Source organism: Mobula hypostoma, chromosome 1, assembly GCF_963921235.1.
Source record: "Mobula hypostoma chromosome 1, sMobHyp1.1, whole genome shotgun sequence".
NCBI lineage: Eukaryota > Metazoa > Chordata > Chondrichthyes > Myliobatiformes > Myliobatidae > Mobula > Mobula hypostoma.
Genome location: NC_086097.1, coordinates 39,025,836 through 39,051,611, shown reverse-complemented (window position 1 = coordinate 39,051,611; position 25,776 = coordinate 39,025,836). Strand labels below are relative to the sequence as shown.

General features: G+C 41.9%; 1 protein-coding gene across 6 annotated transcripts in view; it reads right to left on the bottom strand.

The window, feature by feature from the left end:
- The window catches only part of prpf39 (PRP39 pre-mRNA processing factor 39 homolog (yeast)), a 41,405-nt gene extending 31,718 nt beyond the window's left edge, over positions 1-9,687 (bottom strand). For all 6 annotated transcript variants that reach the window (XR_010017766.1, XM_063046977.1, XM_063046986.1 and 3 more), the window contains exons 1-4: positions 9,598-9,687; positions 6,398-6,858; positions 2,856-2,981; positions 2,043-2,161 (exon numbers count right to left, since the gene is read on the bottom strand). Coding sequence is in view for 5 of the 6 variants with exons in the window: in XM_063046977.1 (XP_062903047.1) it covers positions 2,043-2,161; positions 2,856-2,981; positions 6,398-6,858; positions 9,598-9,610 (719 nt within the window). In the remaining variant the exon portion in view is untranslated. The remainder of the gene's footprint in view (positions 1-2,042; positions 2,162-2,855; positions 2,982-6,397; positions 6,859-9,597) is intronic.
- Between the last annotated feature and the right edge of the window lie 16,089 nt (positions 9,688-25,776).

Below are 25,776 nucleotides of genomic sequence, written 5' to 3'. Positions count from 1 at the left end.
CCTTATGCAAGTCTATGGTAAAGAAGGCAAAGGCATTGTTGACATTTATCAAGGGGAATAGAATATAAAAGCAAGGAGATAATGCTGAGCCTTTACAAGACACCAGCCAAGCTGCACTTGGAGTACTGCCAACAGTTTTGGGCCTCGTATTTCAAAAAGGATGCAATGTCATTGGAGAGAATTCAGAGGAGATTCACAAGGATGATTCTGGGAACGAAGGGGTTAATGCATGAGGAGTGTTTGGCAGCTCTGAGCCTATGCTTACTGGAAGTTAAGAAAATATGTGGGGATCTCAATGAAACCTTTCGAATGTTGGAAGAACCAGCAAGGGTGGATGTGGAGAGGATGCTTCCTACAGTGGGAGTATCCAGAACTACAGCACGCAGCCTCAAAATTGAGGGGGTGACCTTTTAGTGCAGAAGAAAGAGCAAGTTTTTTTTTAACCAGAGAGTAGTGAATCTGTGGAATGTTCTGCCACAGATGTGGTGGAGGCTAAGTCCGTGGATATACTTAAGGTGGAAGTTGATAGTTCCCTGATCGGTCAAGGCAGCAAAGGATATTGGGTTGAGTGGGATCTGGGATTAGCCATGATGGAATGGTGAAGCAGAATTGATGGGCTGAATGGCCTAATTTTCCTCCCATGTCTTATTGTCTTATGAAGTGGGTGAGGTGGGTATAAGTGCAACATTTAAGAGGCATTTGGACAGCAACATGAAGGAGAGGGGTGAGAAGGTAATGAGCCAAACGTGGGCAGATGGGACAAACAGGAGTGATCAGTTGGGCCAAAGGGCCCATTTCCATGACATGATAAGCCTTCCAGGTATCAGTTCCTGCCGCTCTACTGACATAGCATTGATTGAAAAATGATTAAATAAATCCCACATAGTGTGATAATTCACTCTCTGCATCAGAAACTTCATGCACAACCCATCAATGCTATCCCCAGCCTTTATTCCATCTTGCATCTCCAACCTCATCAGATATAAGGGGATTATTTTGCTTGTCCTCCTCTGCTACCCCTTCAGCCAACAGTTTCAGTTGTCTATCTTCCACAATTTCTAACATCCTCAACATAAATAAAGCACCAGTCACACTTTCCTTCTCTCCTTCCATTTCAAAGGGAGCTTTTCCTCTTCAATCTCCAGCAACACTCACTCTTCTACACCAGTAACCGATGAAACTGCAGGAGATATTTCTTCCCTGTTGTTTAGAGGCCTCATTGTTATTTACAATAGATGGCTATTTAGCCTAAATAATTTTAAATTGTAGGAATTCAGATCTTCCTAACCTCATTTGAAACTTTACTGGAATGTTTTCTGCTAAAAATGTAACATGCCTTAATAACGAAGGACTATACTTGCAGGAATTCAGAGAAAGAGAGGCAAATCTGACAGAAACATAAAATTATGAAAGGGATAAATCAGACAGAGACAGGAAAATTGTTTCCACTGATAAGTGAGACTCAAACTAGGAGACCTAGCCTCAAGATTCAGGGGTGGAGATGGGTAGTTTTCCCGCAGCAAGTTACAAATTTATGGAATTCTTGCCCAGGGTAGCAGTGGGGGCTACCTCATTAGATGTATTTAAGACACAGAATTTTTTGCATAGCAGGAGAATTAAGTGTCATCTGAAAAGACAGGTAGATGGAGGTGAGTCCATGGCCAGATCAACCATGTTCTATAGATGGTTTACTCCTGCTCCTATTTCCTATGTTCTTAAATGCGATAAAATTCACTGTGAAAGACAAGCATAAGCTGCTGACAAAACATTTAAACTCAACAATCTCATGACCAAAGGTCATAAATGTCTGACCTATTTATACCTTGCAGTCTAACGAAGAAACTAGGAAAGACCTGTGTGTTGACAAGTTCCAAAATTCTGAATTATGAAGGTGATGGTTAATATACTTAGAATCATATCATCAAGTAAAACTTCCATCTTAAATTTTTATTCTAATGAAATTTACTGACAAAGTCAAGAGAAAGTTACCAATTGAATTATCATGTATTCATACCAAAGTACAGGTATGATTCCAATATTACCTTTTTATTCTTGCATCAGTCTCTGGATTGTCACTATCCAAGGTCTCCTTCAAGAAATTGATATAGTGGAGCCAAAGATCAACACTAAGAGGAATTGCTTGCAGTCCTTGTCGGTACACCTGTGACAAAGAGTTTCTAGTAATATCTGAAATAAATGTAATAAAAAACCACCAGCAGAGTCTGTACTGAAAATGTTACTTTCCAGGAATTTGTTTGAATAATCATCCATTACCATTATGTGGAGGGTGGTAAGAACATCACAATGTTCTGCTCTCCACGCGTACAGCCTTGATCTTCAGAGTGTGAGATGGCTCCTGCATTCTGACAAGGTAGGGCAGGCTTGGGGTACAGACCATAGGGCACAGACCCATTAGAACATCACTGACAGCCTCTAACCACAAATGTAATAAAATTCAGCAAAAACAAAAACATGAACGTAAATACAGGGAAAAATAATTGGGTTTAAAATCATAGCACCCAAGTAAAACTGTCAGAAAAGCCCTGCCCTACTTGTTAAATTGCATTGATTTGCACTGCAAAGCTTGACAAACTGTAGTACTAATGAACCTGTTAACAAAGAGAGAAGACATTAGCTGAAAACTGCTAAGGGAAAATATTTTCTTTTATTTTAACTCTGAAAAAGTGGATGAGACCATAAATTATTTACTAAAGCCAAAATCAAAATCTCAAAACCTCTTACAAACATGGTTTGTTTTAGTCTTTTGAGTAGAATATGGCTTGTAGTAATCTGAGACATGGCCAAATTAAAAGTGAAATGTAAATAAAGGGACAAAGTCACAAGAAATCATTCACCTCATTTGCCTCTGTCAGGTTGTTATGGCGTCGTTCAAGATCTGCATACTTTTTCCAATAGCCATAGCAATATGGATAGTGAGATAAAAATTCATCAAAGGCTCTTCTGGCTGCCAGAACGTGGTTCTGTAAAATAAAAAAAAGTTTTAAGTTTACTTTCAACACATTATACACAAATGTTACCTCTCGGGCACCTCTTCATTTGCTGAGTTCACTTATGTGGTTGCATTTTGATTTGTTATATTTACAATTCAATTGCTCAGATTTCCATTCAGTGTACCAACATTAATCACTGAGATGCATCTTTTGTAAATTGATGTAATAACTATGCATTTTTAAATTACTAAACTAGTTAAATAGTTTATCATAAGCAACAATTCAATACAGCAACTGCTGTTATCAGTAAAGCCTGCATTCCAACCACAGAAGAATCCATTATCTTTTAATTCTTAGGCCAAGCCAAAAGTGTGAATAAGAAGTAGAATTTATTCAAACATAAAATCAAGCTGAGTATTCTGCACTAGGCTTACATTAAACATTGATATGGTTAGTTGCTTCAACTATCCGGAGCACTTTCACTCCAGAGCAAGGGTTGACCTAAATTCCAGATTTACACAACTGAGTGAATGACTGGGATGCCAAAACATATCTTCCACCAAGACAAAATCTGGACAGCCTGTTAAAGAATGAGGTTGCTATCTGAAAGACTGCATTAATTGGACTAAATCTTGAATGCACCAAGAATGTAATGATAGTAAGGAATGAACCAATATACATAAAGTGCAGTTTAACATCCTCCAAAAATTCTGCAGCCAATAAAAAGTGAGCAAATGACGACTGACAGATTCTATCCCACAACTTTATCTAGTCAATTCACTCTAATTTCTTCTTTTTTTAAAAAAATGCTTTCTAGAACACCAAAATTTATTTAAACAGATTATTGCATGAAAGCAATCGGCAGATATTTGGGCTAAAAATCAGAAAAACATACAAGCCAACAGCTGGTGTAAATGTGTCTGGTTTGCATAAACTGTATAATAGTGTTTATCGGTTAGAGAAATGCTTATGGCTAACAATAAGGAAGAGAAACCACAGTAACTTCTTATGAAGCATGCAACATGAAAGATGCTGCCCTCATCTACATCTCCTCCATTTCCCAGACATCCACCCTCACCCCATCTTCCCATCCTGTTGTCCTTACCTACCAGCCCATAAGTCTCCTGATCTAGCAAATCACTCTCTGCAACCACTGCCATCTTCAAAAGGATATCACTAAACATATTTTTAACTCCCCACCCCCACCACTCTGCACTTTCCACAGGATTGCTCCCTTTGTGATTCCCTTGTTGTTCATTTGCCCCTCCCCCCGATCTCCTCCCAGCACTTATTCCTGCAAGCACAAGAAGTGCTACACCTGTCTATTCACATCCTCCCTTGGAACCATTCAGGGCTCCTAACAGTCCTTCCAGGTGGTGCAATGCTTCAACTGCGAGTCTGTCAGGATCATTTACTGTACCTGTTGCAGCCTCCCCAACATTGGTAAGACCCAATGTAGATTGTGGGGACCATTTTGTCAAGCATCTTCTCTACATCTGCAACAAGCAGGATCTCCTGATATTCCTTCAGTTAGTCCTGACGAAGGGCCTCGGCCTGAAACGTCGACTGCACCTCTTCCTAGAGATGCTGCCTGGCCTGCTGCGTTCACCAGCAACTTTTATGTGTGTTGCTTGAATTTCCAGCATCTGCAGAATTCCTGTTGTCTCCTGATAGCCAACCATTTTATGTCCAATCCCCAATCCTAATCTAACATGCCAGCTCACGGCCTTCTCTACTGCCAAGATGAGGCTACTCTCAGGTTGGAGAAGTAACACCTCATTCTGTTTGGATAGTCTCCAACCTGACGGCATGAACATTGGTTCCTCTAACTTCTGGTAATTTCACCCCCATCTCCTCTCACCCCTCTCCTTTCCTGCCTATCATTTCCCTCTGGTGTCCCTCCTCCTTCCCTTTCCCCCTTGGCTCACTCTCCTCACTTGGCATATTCCTTCTTCAACCCTTTTCCTTGCCACCTATCACCTCCCAGCTTCTCACTGTACCACCCCAACCACCTACCTTCTTCCCCATATGGCTTCACTTATCATCTGCTAGCTTGTACTCCTCAGCCTCCCTCCACATTTTTCTGGCTTCTTCCCCCATTCTTTCCAGTCCTGATGAAGGGTCTTGGCCCAAAACGTCAACTGTTTATTCTTGTCCTTAGATGCTGTCTGACCTGCTGAGTTTGTCCAGTATTTTGAGTGTGTTACTCTGGATTTCCAGCATCTGTAGAATCTCTTGTGTTTATAACAGGAAGGATATTGGACTTTAAAATACATGCTGAAATCTCATCTCGTTAGGGTTGAGCTTGACTGACAAAGCAATTATGCAATTCCCTCAACTACACCCGGCCACAGCATTATTAATATAACCAGCTATACAAAAAAAAAAGGATTTTTTAAAAGAAATATCAGATTATTAACATTGAACATGATCTCTATTTGCATCCCGCTTGGTGGTGCAATAACATCAGCACCAGACTCCGGAGCGAAGGTTCCCGAGTTCAAATCCAAGTCGGGTTAAGCGTCGAGCTAGCAACTTGGCCTCGTAAAAACAAGAATAGCTTGCTACGGAAACACTGTCATGACAGGGCCCCGATAACGCCACTCCTGAGTTAAGGGCTATCCTCCTCCTTTTTCTATGATCTCTATTTCCTAGCCACCAGATAGAATTAATAGTCCAAGAACTTTCTGGATTACAGAAGACTCAGGAAGAATCCAACATTCTGTAAATATGCCCAATAATTTCAAAGCATTTTTCAAGATATTATTATTACTATTATACTAAGTAGTAGTTTTGTGGTATTCATTAACAACTGGATCCACTATACCTTTCATTAGTTTAATTAAGCAGAGCATTAGGCAAGTTCAAAAGATATTTGATAAAATGAAATTATAGAAAATGCATGTGGAGTGATATAATATGGGTAGCTGTAGAATTTCTGACTTAATGGGAAAAAGGCTTACTGATAGAACACTTAAGTAACTTGGGAACTGCCTGTACAAAGATTTATTCTGATCTCTATAGTTATTTAATCTAAATTATAAAGCTTTAATGTAAACTCAAATAACTATAGAACAACAAATACCTATAATATAACTATTTTAACACAGAAACTCTCAAATTTATTGTTTCACATACAAACCTCTAAAGATTGACACAGAAGATAACCCAAATTTTCTCCAATTCGTCTTATGGTTGAAATTACCAACAAAAGACTCAGCAGTGAACCATAATGAAATCTTCATTGTAAATCTTACAGTGATGCAACGAAAATGCTGGATCTGGAGGCTCATCTAGTTTACTATGGACCACATTTTTCAATTGATAGGAACTGTTATTAGCACCAGCAATAAAAATTCTGATAGCTACAGAACTAAGTTTTCAGTGTAAAGATGACAACACACTGTACTTTAACCATTTAAAAAATTTTTGTATAATTTACTCACCTCTTGCTCGACATACTGCAGCAAATACGTCCAACCTGTAAAGTCTTGGGGATTGTCCTCAACCACCTTCCAAAACTTTTCATATTCCGCAGGAAAGGAAATCTCAGAGTCACTGAGTCCCACATTTACTACATCGTCAACAATTCGATCAGGGGAAGAGTTCTCAGCCTGAGATTCAGTGTCCATTGATGCTGAACCTTCAGGAGATTCTACTTGCGCTGCTAATGAATGTGGCAAATTTGTAAAGGGCTCCATACTGGTTTCCTGTTCAATAACTTCATTTTCACTTTCTAAAGTTTGTGGCTCATAAGTTGAGGTCTCATGGGTATCAGAAGGCTGAGAGTTTGGCACGAGCATCTCTTTTGGAAGAGAATTGCTTGTGGTGGAGATATTTTTATACAAGTCACTTTCATCAGTAGAAGTAAGTCCATCACTTGGTGACGATGCTGTCTCACTTAAGCCTTAAAAGGTAGATAAATAGAGACACTGATCATACCACAAAGCAATTGTCCAAAATTCAAATTGTCCTCTCTTTGGTTTACAAATACAAACCTATCGCTAATGATTCCCATCAGAAAAAAGCAAATTAATTCAGTTATAAGACTATTTTACTAACTACCATAAATCAATGGCATTTAAATCAGAGTTGAAATATGTGCAACATTAATATTTGTTTTTCTTTAAGCTCTCTTTTCAAGATCACTCAATGTTGGAAGCAACATTTCAACATTGCTCAGGCCTAGAAGCTTATTTTTGATTAAGAGAATGCATTTTATCCACAATTTTAGAAATTTTGATGCCAATCCTACATTTATCTTTAAATGAAAACTAATGGCAATCCCAATAAGATTCATTATTGGGAAGTATGTATAAAATATCTTTGTTGATTTTCCTCGAGTAACACAAAGATATTCCACAGATTTAGACAAAATAATGTCTGCAAACAATTCAGACAGGCATCTTTTGGTGGCACCATTCCTTTCAGTGGACATAAGAAACTATGCATTGTTTCACTACTTTTATGATGGACATAAAGGGAAAAATCTTTTTCAAAGTAGCATTAATGTCAATAACTGAAACATTTAATATAAATTTGCAGAGTGTACAAGAGGGCAAAAAGGGACTGAAGAGAACTGAATGAGAAACCTTTGCTTATATTTTTGAACAGTGAGCAGGATATTGATAGATTGCAGAAGGAAGTAGACTGATGGAATGGGCAGAGATGCATGGTATGGTAGAAAGAATGACACAAAGTTTACCTTAAGTTCTCAAAAAAATGCTGGAACAGAGAGACCCAAGGGTAAGTGTACCGTTAAAAAAGCAGGGCAGGTTTAACAAGACATACACAATTTGGGGTTTTTAAATCAATAAAAACACAGAATACAAAAGTGGATGATGGAATGGTTGAAGATGAGAGGTCACAGGTATAGAGAGAGAATACAACATATGGCTGGTATCTGAAATGCACTGCCTGCCAACGTGACAGGTTCCACTGTAAACTTCTACAGGGAATGGATTATTTGATAAAGCGAAACTTACAAGCCAGGAGAAAGGGGCACCACAGACATGATGAGCTACATGGTCTCCCTGTGTGCAGTAACTACTTAAAGAATTGTAGTGTTCAGTTTGTGCTGTTAATGGTAGTTATCAGATGTAATAAACATTCAATTTCCATTAATCTAAACAGTATAGAAGCTGTTGTGTTTCAGTCAAGTACACTGGTTTTAGACCAAGAATGATCAAATACATCTTAAAGAATAATAAAAATTACACAGAAACACGTAACACAGAAAAAGTAGAAATATGCAACAAAACACATTGGGGAGAGAAAATGAGTAAAATTTACAACTTATTTGTTGGCTGCTAGTGTTCTGCAGGGGTCAGCATTGGATCCGTTACTTTTCAGATTATACATTAATGATCTGGCTAAGTTTGCAAGGATAAGTGGGCAAGTAGTGTTGAGGAAGCAGGGAGTCTGCAGATGGACTTGGACAGATTAGGAGAATGGGCAAAGTGTCAGAGGGAATACCGGGTAGTGAACTGTATGGTCATGAATTTCAGTAGAAAGAATAAAAGTATAGACTATTTTCTAAATGGGGAGAAAAAACAAATCAGAGGTGCACAGGAAGTTGGGAATCCTCATGCAGGATTCCCTAAAGGTTAACTTGTAAGTTGAGTCAATAGTAAGGAAAGCAAATGAAATGCTAGCATCCATTTCTAGGAGATGTAGGAGCATTTGATGGCTCTGGGCCAGCACTCACCAGAACTTAAAAGAATGAGGAAGGATCTCTTTGAAACCTACTAAATATTGGAAGGCCTAGATAGAATGAAAATGCTTCCATTCGAGGGAGAGTCTAGGATCAGATGGCACATCCTCAGAATAGAAGAACATCGCTTTAGAACTGAGATGTGGAGGCCACATCATTGGGTATATTTAAAACATCATGATTAATGAATGCACTACCAAATGACAATAAAAGAGGACTACGTGTCTTCATAATCATAATAGGGACGTCAAAGGTCACAGGGAGAACGGGGTTGAGGGGGAAAATCCATCAGCCATGATCAAATCGGAGTAGATTCCATGAGCTGAATGGCCTACTTCTGTTACGTCTTAATTAACGTCCCACTCGGAAGACAGCACTCCTGAAAACTAAGCATTTCCCCAATACCCCTCTGGCGTGTCAGTCTAATGTTCTGTGCCTAGAACATAACTTTTAAGGCGATATTCCTGATACTAACCTCTGCCTACGGTGGTCCTTGTAAAACAGGGTGCTGTAAACTTACTACAATGCCTTGGAAATGAAAGGACAACGTTTTAAAAGTTGTGCTTCGTTACACCTAGTGGAACATGACACTAGGTGAAGACATTTCAACAATTAAATACAAAACTCCAAGGAACGGGTGTCCTTACAGTCAAAGTAAAAGCTGGGTGACCCTGGGCTGCCGGAGATCTGATATATTTAGACACAGGCGCAGCCCACATAAGGACTTCGCCGCTTCGCGAGGATCCGGGACTCAACACGGGCCTGGTCTGGTACCTTTGCTACAGGTCCCAAGATTAGGCCTCCAGTCAGGCTCGACAGCAACGCGAGCGCCGCGCAGCCAACCTGCGAGAACAAGGGGCGGTGGAGGCAGATGCCGGCGCCACCAGGGTCGCTCGACCCGACTTCCCGCCAGGATTCGCCACCAACACTCACCTCGTGTCGCCATAACGCAGTCCTCCACTGCGGCCGCTCGGAACTCGCACTCCGGACACACTCCGCCCGAAACCCCGCCCGCCTTCTGACATCACCTTCACGTCACAGGGCAGCCGACTCTGATTCGCTTACCCCAGCTGCGCAACTACCGTATTAATAGGATGATTGGACTTTAAAAGTAATTTTAAAAACAGCTTTACATGTTCACCTCTTGAAATTGCAATGGATATATCACTAAAACAACACCAGAAAATGCAGCGTGCAGTGTCTTCACGTGTAGAGGAAAAATAAATGATTGTTACTCCGGATCCGATACAGCACAAGCAAAAACTCAATTAGATAAAGAATACAATAATAAAAAAACACTATGAATATACAGTAAATACTTAAGATAGCTATATACATAGATTAATTGTATGTCCATAAAGTGACGCTAGGCACAGGAGTGTTTGTACATAAGGTGACTGACAGGAATAATAGCGGCGATTGGTGGTCTGGAGGCGTGGGTTAGTGGGTGGATGTTTTGATTAGCCTTACTGCTTGGGGAAAGCAACTGTTTTTGAATCTGGTGGCCTCGCTGCATTGTTGGACGCAAGTACAGATGTGCGTAATCCAGCCCCTTCAGAATTTAGAGGCGTTGGTGAATGATTGTGTAACATGTCATAACAACTATTACAAGAAGAGAAAAAGCAAACAGGACTGAAATTCCTCTGTCTCGATGACAATTTCCAAAGGGGTTAAGCAATGATTCATAAAGCAAGTTTTATTTTGCTGTTTTGCAATGTTTAGTATGTATTAATATATGAATGTGTCAGTTAAAAAGAATGAATACTTAATAGCTGTAAAGCACTTTTGGGGCATCCTAAAAGGATGAGAGGACATTGTATGCCTGGAACACTCAAGATATTCATTTGGAACAAGAGGAGTCCACCGAGTACAAAAACCATGTCACTTGAATGCCAAGGTATATGAACCAGACACTGGTAAATGGGATCATTGTAGAGTCTCTTGTTGGATCCTTAATGGATGTGGTGGGCCATGGGACCTGCTTCTGTGCTGTATACTCTAACTTTCGACCTACTTGATGTTCGAGCATAGCGCATGGGTGATAAGAATGACTTGGGAGCTTTCACTGTGCCCATTAGCCAAAAGATATGATACTTTTGTTGATGAGTGCAAGAAGAAAACTATGTTGAAAAATACTGCCTGCATTCCACTGGCACAAAAGGGGAGTTGGCATCAGCATGGATCATATTGAATAGCAGGGCAGACAGAGGGGCCTGCTGCCTTACTCTTGAGGTTTTGCTGGCGCTGGGTAGCCCAGGGTGAGGGTATCATCTTTCACCATTGAGATCTCAGGGCAGCACATAAGCTGGCAAAGTGTGTGCAGGCCACTGCTGGTGACTGGCAACATCCATGTCATGTGTTGGTAGCAACAACCTGGCACTGAACGTCAGTAAAACAAAAGAGCTGATTGTGGACCTCAGGAAGTGTAAGACGAAGGAACACATATCAGTCCTCAGAGGGATCAGAAGTGGAGAGAGTGAGCAGTTTCAAATTCCTGGGTGTCAAGATCTCTGAGGACCTAACCTGGTCCCAACATATTGATGTAGTTATAAAGAAGGCAAGACAGTGACTATATTTCATTAGGAGTTTGAAGAGATTTGGTATGTCAACAAATACACTCAAAAACTATAGTTGTACTGTGGAGAGCATTCTGACAGGCTGCATCACTGTCTGGTATGGGGGGCAGCTACTGCACAGGACTGAAAGAAGCTGCAGAGGGTTGTAAATTTAGTCAGCTCCATCTTGGGTACTAGCCTACAAAGCACTGAGGACATCTTTAGGGAGCAGTGTCTCAGAAAGGCAGCGTCCATTATTAAGGACCTCCAGCACCCAGGGCATGCCCTTTTCTCACTGTTACCATTAGGCTGCAGGTACAGAAGCCTGAAGGCACACACTCAGCAATTCAGGAGAACAGCTTCTTCCCCTCTGTCATCTGATTCCTAAATGGACATTGAATCCTTGAACAGTACCTCACCTTTTTAAAGTATATTTTTTGCACAATTTTTAATCTATTCAATATATGTATACTGTAATTTCTTTATTCTTCTTCTATATTATATATTGCATTGAACTGCTGCTGCTAAGTTAACAAATTTCACGACACATGCCAGTGATAATAAACCTAATTCTGATATCTTACCTGAACTCTCTTTCATCACCAAATGAAGCGTCAGTTTTTCTTGGTTTGGACTCTTCCTCACCTTGGAGTTTTCTCCATGGCAACAGACTCAATAGCCAGTGACCACCCTTGAGCTTGTAACCACTGAGAAACAGGAACAAGGATCCGCTTGAAAGAAACATTTAAGAAAGCTGTTCTCTTGGTAGAGTGATGACAGCAGGTTGGAGAGACATGAGCAAACTCTAGTATTTGACCTTTGCAAGGAAAATGAAGTATCCCTGAAGAGCAAAATTACAGTTGATGTGCGGGTAGCAGCAAAGCACAGAGAAGCAAACCCACACATGAGAAATGGAAGGTGATATTGTTGCTGTTGTTGGGGTTGGGTGGGGGGGACTACCAGTGAATCTATTAATGTTCTAAAAAATGTTAACATGAAGATTAATTAAAAACCTTGAAAAGACTGTTTAACATAGTATGAGTAGAAATAGACAGTGAATAAATGGCTAGATGAAAGACAGTGGCACAATTGTGTAACTTCCAGGTTAGGCATTGCTTACTGGCAGTTAGGAAAACTAAGATGAAAATATTTTGTAAACCAGACTTAATGCACAGGGCAGCACCTATTGTAGAGATGGTACTAAAAAATGAGACATTTTAGCTGACAGCATTGGTAAAGTAACATGATGGCGAATAAGAATGTGATCCCATGCCCACAGTTTGTAAAGTCCAATTACCTGGCTGTACTTTTACTCTCGGTAGAGACAGAGACTGCAGCACCAGTAGCGAGGATCCAGAAGAGGTGGAGGAGCACTTACAGGTCTGCTTTGAGTCAGTGGACTGGACGATATTCATGGATTAATTTTTGGATCTGGATGAATGCACCACAGTTGTCACCGACTTCATTAAGATCTGCATAGTTGAGTGTGTGCGTCTTCGGGTACATACTGAACATACCCAAACCAAAAATAGAGGATGAATCAGGAGATTCATAGGCTGCTAAGGGCTAGATCTACGTCATTCAAGACTGGTGATCCAGAACTTTACAAATACAGGTATAACATACGGAAGGCTGTTTTGAGAGCGAGGAAGGGATTGCATGCCATTACTTCCTACAAGGCAAAACCTATCCTGGATGAGTTAAATGTCTTTTATGCATGCTTTCAAAGGGAAGAGTAGAACTCCACATGTACAAATCCCTGCGATCTGTCTTCGAGGCTGATGTCAAAGCAGCTTTTGTGAAGGTGAACCCTTGCCAGGCGACACTGAAAACCCATGCCAACCAACTGCTGGAATGTTGGAGGCATCTTTGTTCTCTCACTGCTGTGGTCAGAGGTTCCCACATGCTTCAAAAGGGCGACAGTCTTAACGCTGCCCAAGTAAGTTGGCTCAAAGACTATCACCCAATTGCGTTCATATCTACTATGATGAAGTGCTTTGAGAGGATGGTCTTGGCCAAAATCAACTCTTGCCTAAGCTAGGACCAGGACCTGGTGCATGTTGTCCACCATCATGATAGGTCTATAGTGACTTTCCATTTGGGCTTGGATTACCTGTACAATAGCAATACCCATGTCAGGATGCTGTTTATTGATAACAGGTCAGTGTTTAACACCATCATACCCTCAGTTCTAATCAACAAGCTCCAAAACCTGTGCCAGCCTCCCTCTGTAATAGGAACCTTGACTTCCTTACCAAGAGGTCAGTGCAGATCAGAAATAACATTTCCTCCTTGTTGAAAATCAACAGTGGTGCACTTAAAAGAGGTGTGCTTAGCCCACTGCTCTTTCTGTCTACATTCACAGCTGTGTGGCAAAAGATACAATTATTATTGGCATAATTTTAGGTAGTGACGAGAAGGCGTACAAGAGTGAGATAGATCAGCTGGTTGAATGATGTTGCAGCAACTGTTTGTGAACTTCAGGAAAGAGAAGTTGAGGGAACACACACCAATCCTCATCAAGGACCAGCAGTGGAAAGGGTGAGCAGTTTCAAGTTCCTAAGTGTCAACATCTCTAAAGATCTATCCAAGGCTCAGTATATAGATGCAATTACAAAGGCGGCACAACAGTGGCTATATTCCATCAGAAGTCTGAGGAGACACCAACTTTCTTGCAAATTTCTATAGATGTACCATGGAGAGAATTTTATTTGATTGCACCACTGTCTGGTATGGAGGGGTCACTGCATAGGATAGGAAAAAGCTGCAAACTCAGCAAGCTCCATCACGGGCACTGGCCTCCCTAGCATCACCGACATCTTCATGGAGCGATGCCTCAAAAAGGCAACATCTGTCATTAAGATGCCCATCACCCAGGACACACCCTCTTCTCATTGCAACTATCAAGGAGGTATAGGAGCCTGAAGACACACAGGCAACATTTTAGGAACAGCTTCTTCCTCACTGCCATCAGATTTCTGAATAGACAATGTACATTACCTCAATTTTTTGCTCTCTTTTTCACTACTTTTTAATTTTCATTTTTAATACATACATATTTCTTGTTGTATTTATTTAGTTTGTTATGTATTGCAATGTACTGCTGCCACAAAACCACTTTTTAACAACATATTTCAGTGATATTAAACCCAATTCTGATACTGATATTCTTGGAGGTTGGTTTGCAAAGGATCTGAGTAATATTAGCAAAGAATACATCTTTAGAAACAAAATACTGAGAGTAAGTGAGAATCACATCTCCGTAGAGGTGACAGTTAGCAGTGTGGGGTGGTGTCTGGTGCCAAGTGCTGGTCATGTCTGTTATGCCACTGGTAAACAGTGAAGTTGATATTGCATCATAACAGCAATGAAATGCAATGTTAATAGAGTCATCTAAAGAACCATCTGCAAAGGTCACTGTGAGATCAGGAGTTCCCCTATAAAGGGAAGTAACAAGCTGCATGGAAAATTCAAACAGGGAAATATGACCCAAAGGAAATGAATAACTGAGCCCACTTTGATTGGTTCGAGTCCAAGTAATGGAACTATTCACAAGCCTTGAGGGCAAACATTTCAGAGGAATCTGAACAGCAGGAGAAAGCCACTTTCCAGAAGATTCAGAAACTTCTGTGCCATTACAGTAAGACTCCAGTATTCTGCAGAAGAACTTGGCATCTACTGTGGAAGCACTGAATCATCAAATCAAGAACACTAGTTGGCTGATTTAAGAGAGATCTGCAATACAGTGTGGAGGCAGTTCAGAAACTCTGAAGGACATAACAACAGGAATGGACAGTAATAAAAGCTCAATAAGTGTGGCCAGTGTTTGACTGACTCAGAATAGTTGTGGCTAAATTCAAAGCCTTGGAGACAATACAGAGAGTCTGAAGAGGTGACTTCAATCTCTAAAGGGGCAGTAGGAAAATTGAATTCAGTACCTTAAGGGAGTCACTGCCAGATGATGTGAAATCAGAAGGACAAAACCAAAGTGCCTTAGGAAGCAATAAATTGCAACTAGGCTTCTGTTATTCTGGGACCTGTCACTCAGGGACTTAGGCTATATATATATTTTTTTCTTGTGTGACTGTAAATATGCTTCCCATCTTGAATGTGCTGTGTGCCTTGTGCTGTTTATGTTTTGCACAATGGTCCCAGAGGAATGCTGTTTTGTTTGGCTTATTCATGTATGGTTTGATGATAATTAAACTTGAATTTGAGCTATTAAATAACATTTAATCAGAATTACTGCAGGAATTTATAAGTCATTAGTTCCTATGTTAGGTTTTACATGAATAATATAGCATATAAAAGTGATATCAAGAAAATGGTGGTCAGGAATCTAATGGGGGTACCTCGGTGGTGCAGCAGTTAACACAACACTATTATGGCTCAGGGCATTAGAGTTCGGAGTTCAGTTCTGATGTCACCTGTAAGAAGCACGTGGGTTTCCTCCCCCATTCTAAGGACGTTCTGGTTAGTAGGTTAATTGGTCATTGTAAGTTGTCCTGTGATTATGCTCAAGTTAGGTGGGTTGCTGGGTGTTGCAGCTCGCTGGGCTGGAAGGGCTTGTTCTGTGCTGTAGCTCAGGTAAAAAATACAATTGAACACACAATCATGGACATGGATATTAAAAATAAATCGATGTTGTAACTGCACATAGTAGAAATCAGAAATAAAAAGGCTCTTTAAGAGCCTCCTGATGAACTGCTAAATCTATATAGAACATGGAACATAGAAATCTACGGCACATTACAGGCCCTTCAGCCCATAATGTTGTGCCGACCATGTAACCTACTCTAGAAACTGCCTAGAATTTCCTGACCACATAGCCCTCTATTTTTCTAAGCTCTACGTACCTACACTAGGATCTTTTAAAATACCCTATTCTATCTGCCTCTACCACTGTCACTGGCAGTGCCTTCCATGCACCCACCACTCTGTGTGGAAAAACCTATCCTCTGACATCCCCCCGTACCAACTTCCAAACACCTTAAAACTATGTCCCCTCATGTCAGCCATTTCAGTCTTGGGGAAAAAGCCTCTGGCTATCCACAGGATCAATCCACACACCATCTTAAACACCTCTATCACGTCACCTCTCATCCTCCCATGCTCCAAGGAGAAAAGACCAAGTTCACTCAACCTAATCTCATAAGGTGTGTTCTCCAATCCAGTCAACATCCTTGTAAATCTCCTCTGCACTCTGTCTATAGTATCCACATCCTTCCTGTAGTGAGGTGACCAGAACTGAACACAGTACTCCAAGTGGGTTCTAATTTAAGTCTTATTTAGCTGTATCATTACCTCACGGCTCTTGAACTCAATCCCACGCAGCAGCTTTGAGTGTCTATGGAGACGGACCCCAAGTTCTCTCTGATCATCCAAACTGCCAAGAATCTTACCGTTAATATTCTATTCTGTCTTCAAATTTGACCTACCAAAATTAACCACTTCACACTTATCTGGGTTGAACTCCACCTGCCACTTCTCAGCCCAGTTCTGCATCCTAACGATGTCCTGCTGTAACCTCTGACAATCCTCCAGACTAACCACAACACCCCCAACTTTTGTGTCATCAGCAAACTTACTAACCCACCCTTCTACTTCCTTATCCAGGTCATCTATATTTAAAAGTGTCAAAATACATATTTTAAGTGTTAATAACCAATAAAATCAATGCATTGAAGATAAATAATAATTGAGAATGAGTAAAACAAACTATCCAATAGCTTGTAAATACCACCTGGCTTTTGTTAGCATCCTAAACTTGTTTGGACATGCCTGATTACCTTGGTTCCTAGGCTTGAAAGGCATAGCCATGCAAAGGAGAGCCAAGTTCGCAAGATTCAAGTTTTGCTAGATAACGATGTTCAGCTAAGTAACTGTACAATGTCTACAAACTATGTCTGTCAACACATTATCTTAACACTTGCCTTGCTGCAACTTCCACACTTTTATCCAGCAAAGAACGATAGCAGCCTTGGCAAAGGCTTAATATCACAGAGCAGCAGGAGGCCTGTTTGACCATAATGGAGGTGGCTGGTCTTTGGGCCTTCATTCCACAGAATGATTTTGGGCAAGAGATTAAAACAAATACCACAATTAACAGGAGTAAGTCTCCCATTACCCACTTTATAATGGAGCCGCCACAATCTCCCAGGAAGAAGTGAGGTCTGTTAAAGGGTCCACAAGGTGAAAGATAGGACACAGTGTAATTCCTGCCCAATCTTTCTGACCTTGTCGGCTTCCAACTGAATGTTTTCTGATATATGAGGAATATATGTGCAAACTCCTGGCCAATGATAGTACAAGTATCACCTTTCTCGGCCAATCGATTTTCAAGTAGGAATTGCCACCATTTCAGCTATAATGTCTTTAATGGCTCAGCTTGTATCGTGTAATGCTATCATTTCATTAGTTAATTTCTCCATCACTGGGGCCATATTGACGCTCTCAGGAGTTAGTCCAACAGGTCCATACAACGGGACACAATTATCCTGAAATGCTCAGATTCCGTAAAAGTCCTTTGATGGCAGCCTCGCGCAGTTGGATATAGGGAGAGTGATAGCAGCTGGTACCTATGTGGGATCACGTAGGCCAGATAACAACAACCTCTCCATGACTTTGGTTGTGGCCAAAGATCATTCTCCCAAACTCTAGCGAGTACAGGTCCAGATGCTACTCATACCTTAACCCTTTCATTCCTGGAATCATTCTCCTGAACCTTCTCCAATTCCAGCAGATCCTTTCTTAGATAAAGGGCCCAAAAGTACTCACAATACTCCAAGTGTGGTCTGTCCAATGCCTCATAAAGCCTCAGTATTACATCCTTGCTTTTACATTCTAGTCCTCTCGAAGTGAACGTTAACATTGTATTTGCCTCCTTATCACCAACTTAACCTGCAAGTTAACGTTTTGGGAATCCAACATGAGGACTCTCAATTCTCTTTGCACTTCTGAATTTTTTCCCTGCTTAGAAAACAGTCTATGCCTATATTCATCCTACAAAAGAGCGTGACCGTGGGCTTACCTACACTGTATTCTATGACTTCTTTCCCCTTTTATTTATTTGACCCCACTGATTGACTTTCCTCCATCCCTTCCTGATTTATCTGAACGGTTCCCACCTCATTTTCATTTGCTTTCTTCAGTTAGTCCCGAGTCTGAAGTCTGTACAGGCAGGAGTCACAAGGGCCAGTGACAGCACCACCCCACCCCCAAACCAGGCCACCAAGGACTGGAGGTCTGTGAGGTTGGCAAAGCTGAAGGTTGAAATCCAGAACTCGGTGAGTTCAGAGATAGAAAGACTGAAAAGTCAAAAGCTGAAGTCAGCAAATTCAGAGATAGAAAGCCTGGAAGGTCGAAGACTGAACAAGGAGAGTGAGTAGATGGCAAACCTGGACCAGAGACTAGAGGTTAGGAGCACAAAGTCAGCAAGTCGGGGAGCCTGGGCTAGAGACTGAAGATTGGAGAGCTGATGTTTGTGCACTTGAGTCTGGACCCCCAAGGCACCTGACATGAGGTTGGAGATCTGTGTGTGTGATGGGGTAGAAGATAGGTAGGGGGATAGTTTGGCTATTGTTGTTTTGTTATGTTGTTGCTGCTGCTTGTGTTGAACATCATGGGTGTGATTTTTGGCACAAGAATATATGGCACACTTCTTGATTGTTATTGCAAATGACACATTTCACTCTGTTTTGATGTATACCATGGTCTTCTGCTGATGTTGCCCATCCACTTCAAGGTTTGATGTGCACTCAGAGATACTCTTTTGCACATCACTGTTGAAATGTGTGGGTATTTGAATTATTGTCACCTTCCTGTCAGCTTGAACCAGTCTGGCCATTCTCTGCTGATCTCTCTCATTAACAAAGCATTTTCATCCACAGAACTGCCGTTCACTGGATATTACGCAAACAACAGGAATTCTGCAGATGCTGGAAATTCAAGCAACACACATCTAAGTTGCTGGTGAACGCAGCAGGCCAAGCAGCATCTGTAGGAAGAGGTGCAGTCGACGTTTCAGGCCGAGACGCTTCATCAGGACTAACTGAAGGAAGAGTGAGTAAGGGATTTGAAAGTTGGAGGGGGAGGGGGAGATCCAAAATGGTAGGAGAAGACAGGAGGGGGAGAGATAGAGCCAGAGCTGGACAGGTGATAGGCAAAAGGGGATACGAGAGGATCATGGGACAGGAGGTCTGGGAAGAAAGACAAGGGGTGGGGGGGACCCAGAGGATGGGCAAGAGGTATATTCAGAGGGACAAAAGGTGAGTGAGAGAAAGAATGTGTGCATAAAAATGAGTAACAGATGGGGTACGAGGGGGAGGTGGGGCCTTAGCGGAAGTTAGAGAAGTCGATGTTCATGCCATCAGGTTGGGGACTACCCAGACGGAATATAAGGTGTTGTTCCTCCAACCTGAGTGTGGCTTCATCTTTACAGTAGAGGAGGCCGTGGATAGACATGTCAGAATGGGAATGGGATGTGGAATTAAAATGTGTGGCCACTGGGAGATCCTGCTTTCTCTGGCGGACAGAGCGTAGATGTTCAGCAAAGTGGTCTCCCAGTCTGCGTCGGGTCTCGCCAATATATAAAAGGCCACATCGGGAGCACCGGACGCAGTACATCACCCCAGTCGACTCACAGGTGAAGTGTTGCCTCACCTGGAAGGACTGTTTGGGGCCCTGAATGGTGGTAAGGGAGGAAGTGTAAGGGCATGTGTAGCACTTGTTCCGCTTACACGGATAAGTGCCAGGAGGGAGATCAGTGGGGAGGGATGGGGAGGACGAATGGACAAGGGAGTTGTGTAGGGAGCGATCCCTGCGGAATGCAGAGAGAGGCGGGGAGGGAAAGATGTGCTTAGTGGTGGGATCCCGTTGGAGGTGGCGGAAGTTACGGAGAATAATATGTTGGACCCGGAGGCTAGTGGGGTGGTAGGTGAGGACCAGGGGAACCCTATTCCTAGTGGGGTGGCGGGAGGATGGAGTGAGAGCAGATGTACGTGAAATGGGGGAGATGCGTTTAAGAGCAGAGTTGATAGTGGAGGAAGGGAAGCCCCTTTCTTTAAAAAAGGAAGACATCTCCCTCGTCCTAGAATGAAAAGCCTCATCCTGAGAGCAGATGCGGCGGAGACGGAGGAATTGCGAAAAGGGGATGGCGTTTTTGCAAGAGACAGGGTGAGAAGAGGAATAGTCCAGATAGCTGTGAGAGTCAGTAGGCTTATAGTAGACATCAGTGGATAAGCTGCCTCCAGAGACAGAAAGATCTAGAAAGGGGAGGGAGGTGTCGGAAATGGACCAGGTAAACTTGAGGGCAGGGTGAAAGTTGGAGGCAAAGTTAATAAAGTCAACGAGTTCTGCATGCGTGCAGGAAGCAGCGCCAATGCAGTCGTCGATGTAGCGAAGGAAAAGTGGGGGACACACCCCGCACTTCCCGTTTCTATCTCCTACCCAAGATCCACAAACCTGCCTGTCCTGGCCGACCTATTGTCTCAGCTTGCTCCTGCCCCACCGAACTCATTTCTGCATACCTCGACACTGTTTTATCACCCCTTGTTCAATCCCTTCCGACCTATGTTCGTGACACTTCTCACGCTCTTAAACTTTTCGATGATTTTAAGTTCCCTGGCCCCCACCGCTTTATTTTCACCATGGATGTCCGGTCCTTATATACTTCCATCCCCCATCAGGAAGGTCTCAAAGTTCTACGCTTCTTTTTGGATTCCAGACCTAACCAATTCCCCTCTACCATCACTCTGCTCCATCTAGCGGAATTAGTCCTTACTCTTAATAATTTCTCCTTTGGGTCCTCCCACTTCCTCCAAACTAAAGGTGTAGCTATGGGCACCCGTATGGGTCCTAGCTATGCCTGCCTTTTTGTTGGCTTTGTGGAACAATCTATGTTCCATGCCTATTTTGGTACCTGTCCCCCACTTTTCCTTTGCTACATCGACGACTGCATTGGCGCTGTTTCCTGCACGCATGCAGAACTCGTTGATTTTATTAACTTTGCCTCCAACTTTCACCCTGCCCTCAAGTTTACCTGGTCCATTTCCGACACCTCCCTCCCCTTTCTAGATCTTTCTGTCTCTGTCTCTGGAGACAGCTTATCCACTGATGTCTACGATAAGCCTACTGACTCTCACAGCTATCTGGACTATTCCTCTTCTCACCCTGTCTCTTGCAAAAACGCCATCCCCTTCTCGCAATTCCTCCGTCTCCGCCGCATCTGCTCTCAGGATGAGGCTTTTCATTCTAGGACGAGGGAGATGTCTTCATTTTTTAAAGAAAGGGGCTTCCCTTCCTCCACTATCAACTCTGCTCTTAAACGCATCTCCCCCATTTCACGTACATCTGCTCTCACTCCATCCTCCCGCCACCCCACTAGGAATAGGGTTCCCCTGGCCCTCACCTACCACCCCACTAGCCTCCGGGTCCAACATATTATCTCCGTAACTTCCGCCACCTCCAACGGGATCCCACCACTAAGCACATCTTTCCCTCCCCGCCTCTCTCTGCATTCCGCAGGGATCGCTCCCTACACAACTCCCTTGTCCATTCGTCCCCCCCATCCCTCCCCACTGATCTCCCTCCTGGCACTTATCCGTATAAGCGGAACAAGTGCTACACATGCCCTTACACTTCCTCCCTTACCACCATTCAGGGCCCCAAACAGTCCTTCCAGGTGAGGCAACACTTCACCTGTGAGTCGACTGGGGTGATATCCTGCGTCCGGTGCTCCCGATGTGGCCTTTTATATATTGGCGAGACCCGACGCAGACTGGGAGACCGCTTTTCTGAACATCTACGCTCTGTCCGCCAGAGAAAGCAGGATCTCCCAGTGGCCACACATTTTAATTCCACATCCCATTCCCATTCTGACATGTCTATCCACAGCCTCCTCTACTGTAAAGATGAAGCCACACTCAGGTTGGAGGAAAACACCTTATATTCCGTCTGGGTAGCCTCCAACCTGATGGCATGAACATCGACTTCTCTAACTTCCGCTAAGGCCCCACCTCCCCCTCGTACCCCATCTGTTACTCATTTTTATGCACACATTCTTTCTCTCACTCTCCTTTTTCTCCCTCAGCCCCTCTGAATATACCTCTTGCCCATCCTCTGAGTCCCCCCCCCCCTTGTCTTTCTTCCCGGACCTCCTGTCCCATGATCCTCTCGTATCCCCTTTTGCCTATCACCTGTCCAGCTCTTGGCTCTATCCCTCCCCCTCCTGTCTTCTCCTATCATTTTGGATCTCCCCCTCCCCCTCCAACTTTCAAATCCCTTACTCACTCTTCCTTCAGTTAGTCCCGACGAAGGGTCTCGGCCTGAAACGTCGACTGTACCTCTTCCTAGAGATGCTGCCTGGCCTGCTGCGTTCACCGGCAACTTTGATGTGTGTTGTTTGGCATTAACAATCATTCCACGGTCAAAGTCACTTAGATCATATTTCTTCCCTATTCTGATGTTTGGTTCAAACAACTGGACCTCTTGACCATGTCTGCATGCTTTTATGTACAGTTGCTGACACTTGAGTGGCTGGTTAGATATTTACATCAACAAGGTGTACAAGTGTACCTAATAAAGTGGCCACTATGTATAAGTGATAAATAAATCTGAATCATTCTGCCTTGTACATTATATACTCTGTTCTTCAGTGTAAGTGTACGAGGTAGTTTTATAATTAAGCAAAAAGGCATACAGACTATCCAGAACTTATAATTCATAGTGATTACTTAAGCCGTAAACAGTAATGATCAAATAATTCAGTCCTTGTCATCACGTTTCTTACTGCCACTGGTTTCCTGGACTTGTCGCCCAGCTGGCTTATCATGTGATGCATGGACTCAGGTTGGTCTTCCATGGACCTTCAAAGCAGTACTTGATTAGCAGTACATGGTTAGCAATACTTGAAACTGACCTTCCCAAACGGGCTCAAAGCAATTCTTCCAGTGGTAGGACCTCACCAGTACCCAGACTCCTGGCTGATAAGTTATGACGGCTGCCAAGTGTCACACCTATGGGTCTCAAGCACCTGTTGAGGAAAATCTTTAAGAGTTTGTGTTCGTGCCACACAATGTTGTACCATACTTTCACTCATAGTATTGATGCTCATCTGTTAACTGAAAGTGGAGGAGTACTTGGTAAGTGCATGGGACATCCCAATACCTTCACATATGCATTGCCTTGAGAGCCAGTGGAAGTGCCTTTAATCACTTCAGTTTCCTCACACAATTTAGCCCGTCTATTTCTCAATTGCTCCAGTAAATTGTGAGTGGTACAGACAAGTAAAGTGATGCTTTACACAGTAGGGCCTTTATCAACTCTTGAACCACCCTTGCTTGTAAAGTGTGGAGAATTATCACATTCTCAGGGATTACAAACCTAGGAACAAATTCTCATAATAAAAGTTTAGCATCAGTCACAACATCCATTCGATGAGCTGGATATGCCTCCAGTCACTGAAAAAAACAAACACATTATAACAAGTACATCGTTATAATCCATACGTTTAGATGCCCAGCAGCAGCAAATACCAGTGATTAGATTTCTGGGAAATAAATCAATTTGCTGCAACTTTTTCTGCTATGATCAGGAATCCTGGCACACGCCACTTGTCCTCAATGATGTCAATCCTTGATAGTCTTGCGCATGGTGTTTTAATCCTTAAAGCCTTTGCAGTCTGTGATGTATCACGCTGTAATTGGACTATTTATCAATCCCATTTGGAAAAGGTTGGCAGCCTGAGTACATTGTGGTACCACATGCAATTTTCCATATTGAAGTATATCTGTCATCCGTTGTACTATTCCAACAGCCAGTCTTACCGAACATTACAGACTTAGCAACATTGGTCTCATCTGTAAGTTTCAAAAATTTGTTCCATAATCCTAAATCTAAATTAGTGAAATTTAAAAAAAACCTACAGTATGTTTCAGGACAGAACCTATTCTTTCAATACTAAACAAAAACATATTTGCTACAATGGTTTACTTGGCTCAGACAAGTTTGTGCCCATGCTGTAAAAAACCATCATGACGGTCAAGCACCATTTCCTTATGACAAATGCAGGAGTGCTCTCCTTCATTAATCATACTTGCAAAATTGTCATCTGGATTATTGCTTTCAGAATTCTCACTGTAGCCAATATTAAATTGAGTTGCCTGCCATTGTCAGCTTTGTCAATACTCTCTTGATGAACATGGACCCAAAATGTACATTTAGCCTCAAATTCTGTCCCCACTAATAGATTCCCAGTTTGGTCCTTAATGAACCCCACTACTCTTCTGACAACTTGTTTATTGTTATGCACATTTCAAAATCCTTTAAATTTCTGTGAAAATAAATAATTTTTTTTAAAATAAGAGTTACAGCGTGCGCCCTTTCAGCTCACCTATTGAACATTACCCTAATCACAGGACAATTTACATTGATTAATTAACCTACTAACTGATACATCTTTGGACTATGGGAAAAAACCAGATAACCCAGCAGAAACCCATGTGGTCATGAGGCACCGTACAAACTCTTTACAGACAGCAACAGAATTGAACTCAAATTCCCAATACCATTATAAATACCATTCTACACTTGCTAATCCCCATTCTTTTTACTTGCGTTGTCTGGTCAGTTTTTAACTGACATCTCATCTGTATTTTTCTATACATTCAGCCCGATTCTTGTATATAAAGCTGTCTTTTGAACTAACTTTTTCACTTTCTATCTAGCCTCTTTCCTGGGTTCCTAGTTATATACATTGTTGGCAATGAAAGAGTTAAAAAAAATTATTGTTGAAATACCATTAATGCAGATGATTACCAACAGAAAATGCTGAAAACAATCAGCAGCTATGAGAAGGGAAAGGTTGCTCTGACCTGCTAAGTACTTCCAGCATTTACTAATTTAAATTCCCAGCATATGCAATACTTTTGATTGCCATAAATACATGAACCATATTCGTATTAAGTGGTGTCATGAAGCAGCACAATTGCAGCTTTATAGTGCAGCTTATTCACTGAGAATACCAATTCCAAGTATTTTACCCACCTGCCCTTTGGGAAAGAATTCATGAGACATTAATAGAACAACCTTCCAAATGGAGCAGTTCCACATCTGCCATTAAGCAAAAACTAATTATCACAAGTCTAGATATTTCTTGGCTTTATATTTATACTACTGCCCACATACTTATGATGGTGTTTTTTTTTGCCTGCTGAACTTTAAAAAAAGTGATCAATTCTTATCATAAATGTACCTAAATAAAAATCCTCAAAATATGAGTGACTGAGGTATAGTGCAGAGCATTTTGTGACCGATCTTTCAGAACTGCTGAAGCTGTGTATTTCACCTTAGACATTGTATGACTACTTACCATTCAACAGAAGTATGAATATAAAGGTATTTAGTCTCACCATGGTGATAATAGACTGAGTTGTGACTGCAACCATAGATAAGGATAAGAAATTGTACTGAATTCTATTATAGCAAATCAAGGTAGAAATGCAGATAAACATTTGAATAATTTACCAAAAAATAATCAATAATACTGGATTTAAACAAA